This window comes from Montipora capricornis, chromosome 4 (assembly GCF_036669925.1).
Source record: "Montipora capricornis isolate CH-2021 chromosome 4, ASM3666992v2, whole genome shotgun sequence".
In the NCBI taxonomy this organism is placed as follows: domain Eukaryota; kingdom Metazoa; phylum Cnidaria; class Anthozoa; order Scleractinia; family Acroporidae; genus Montipora; species Montipora capricornis.
Window position 1 is genome coordinate 50454430 of NC_090886.1, and position 2500 is coordinate 50456929.

General features: G+C 40.0%; 1 protein-coding gene across 1 annotated transcript in view; it reads left to right on the forward strand.

The window, feature by feature from the left end:
• Positions 1-1386: 1386 nt before the first annotated feature.
• LOC138047285 (FACT complex subunit SSRP1-like) overlaps positions 1387-2500 on the forward strand; it is a 28176-nt gene continuing 27062 nt past the window's right edge. Inside the window, exon 1 of the mRNA XM_068894050.1 lies at positions 1387-1585. Coding sequence (XP_068750151.1) covers positions 1529-1585 — 57 coding nt within the window. The 5' untranslated portion in view covers positions 1387-1528. The remainder of the gene's footprint in view (positions 1586-2500) is intronic.

Below are 2500 nucleotides of genomic sequence, written 5' to 3' on the forward strand. Positions count from 1 at the left end.
TGCCACGGAGTTTACTGGTTTTGAAAGAGAATCGAGGGCCGCATTTTTACAGCGGCTTTTCTTTTTAATTAATATATCTTTAAATATTGTGTATAAATTTAGTTATGTACCTGTATATGCTATGTATTTTAGCTGTAAATATAATGCCTCGAATGTATTAGCTCTTGTAGTTATTCTGAAATTCGAGATGAAATAATAAAATTAAGTTTTATGCATGCCTATGTATGTATGCTACTTTTAGAAGGGCGCGTGCGTACACTTTGTAATCTGCGACTGCAGTGCTTACCATATGACAGATAAAATGAATTTTCCCTTCAATATATAAGCCATCGAATTCTTACGCTAAATTGACAAGGGCCGTCTGGAGCTGTGAGTAGGCGTGGGATTTGTCTCATATGGTTTAGGGGCCGACATATCTCTCCCTCAATGCCGTACCGGGAGGCGAGGTCGGTAGCAGAAAGCAGCGAAGGGCCAACTGCGTCCAAAAGCGATCGCACGGGCCGAAGTCCCGGGATGACTCGTTTGGTACGACGCTCCAGCGCCAAGTCTGGAGGTACTGCGTTTTTCTAGTTTTTCTCTCTTGTTCAAAGATTCCGTTCGCACATGCGTAAATGTTCTGGCTCTCCGATCCCTTGCCTACCAAAAAAAAAAGATGCTGGATTTTACAAGGAACTGACATTTGAGTTGAACAGATTCTACAGGCGTAAACGTACGGTATGAACCGCGCGTGTCCGGGTCTTCTCGAGACGGAGGTGAGAGATGGTTTCATGCAGACTGGAACGCCTAAAAGGGGAAACAGCTCTCTTCTGGTTGCCGTTCTTGCCTAAAAGATCTGTATTAGCTCAGTCTAGACGCGCGTCTTGGCTCGCTCACAGTTGCATTGATTTCTTTGGCATGTATGTTTGTTTCACGTTTGCGGAGAAGAAACACAATGCTGTTGAGAAATTAAAGGATAAATCGGCTGAATTAAAGCGAAGCTTCGAGAATGAAGGCGGTATTCTTAGTTGTGCTGAGGAAATATCTCTGGATTTCTGAGATTTTGTCAAGAGGTTTACAAGAGATTATAATTGAATACTCTCGCTTCGACTTCGGTTTTTTTGGTGAATAAAATGGTGACTACATTTTGTAGATATAGAGTTTGACTTTTCCTAGTTTTCTGCCCCTGGTGGTCAAAAGACAACGTAACTGGGCTAGAGTATCTCTAAAGTATTAAACAGCATTGTTAATGTTGATAAGAAAAAATAAAAACTTTTCTAATTGATTTGTGTGGAATTCCCTTTTACAAATCCATGTTTTACAAATCTCTCTTTTTGTAAATTTTTTGCTTTACAATTCCAGTCCATATTTTACAAATCCCATCCAGTACAACATTCCAACCTTTCGAGTAGTTCCAGTCTTCCCTCTTAGAAGAAAACACCACCATTTTGACAAACGCGCGGGAAGTGAAATTGACACTCTGGTGTAATTCCATTTTCTTGATGTTTTCGTAAAAACTCTTTTATTTTGAAGGCTGTTGAGTACTTGGAAAATGGCCACAGATGTTCTGGAATACAATGATATTTATCTTCTTGTGAGAGGAGCTTTGGTAAGATTTATTCTATTTTGGTGGCATCACCCGGTCACATGTGCGAAGATTTTGTCTCGAGAAGAGATGGGAAAGCATTTTTTGGCTGTTGTTATCTGTTGGCTTAAGGTTACTTTCCATGAGTTCGGACGTTGGGTGCATTGATGCATACTAAAATTTTCCAGGTGACCTAAAGATGAGGTGCAGTGATCTCCAAGGGGGTTAGCATTTTTGCCTTCTGTGGTTAGGCTATCCTCTTTCTTATCTCCGTTTAGCGTCGTCCGACCGACCCAAATTTTTGGCATTTTCAAAACAAAACAAAAAAAAGTAACGAAGTACTTAAACCATTTTTCACTTTAAATAATTCTTTTAATCTGAAAAATGAGCATGGTAATAGCATAGAGGAAAACACGTTGTCTTAATTCTACAATAACACGAACCAACGTTTCCGCCAAAGGTTTGTTTCCGCCATGTTGATTTTGGGTCCATGTCTTGTTGTTTCCAGGCTCCACGGCAATGATGCTGGGGTATCAGGCCTCTTTGGTGGGAGACTGCTTGAAAACTCCTTGAAATTTTGCTTGAGTGAAAATTATTGAGATTTGCCTCATGCTTGCAATTGGTTAAAGAGACATTTCAAAAATTGGGGAAAGACTAAATGCAACAAGAAGATCTTTTAGATCTTATAACCGCGCTTTGCAAATTTATCTCTTTTCTTACCACTATAGTCGCAACGTAGTGCACATTCCAAAGCAGTCCTTCTTGATTCACTGATGACTATAGACACAAAATCACTTGATCAATCTGTAGCACAACAACTGACAACAACGACTGCACACGAAGTTATTGCACCAACACTGTACTTATAGCAGAGGTGAAATCTCCGATTGCACCATCAGTCGTAGCCGTTGTAAAATATTCGATGACGTATGGTCTTAA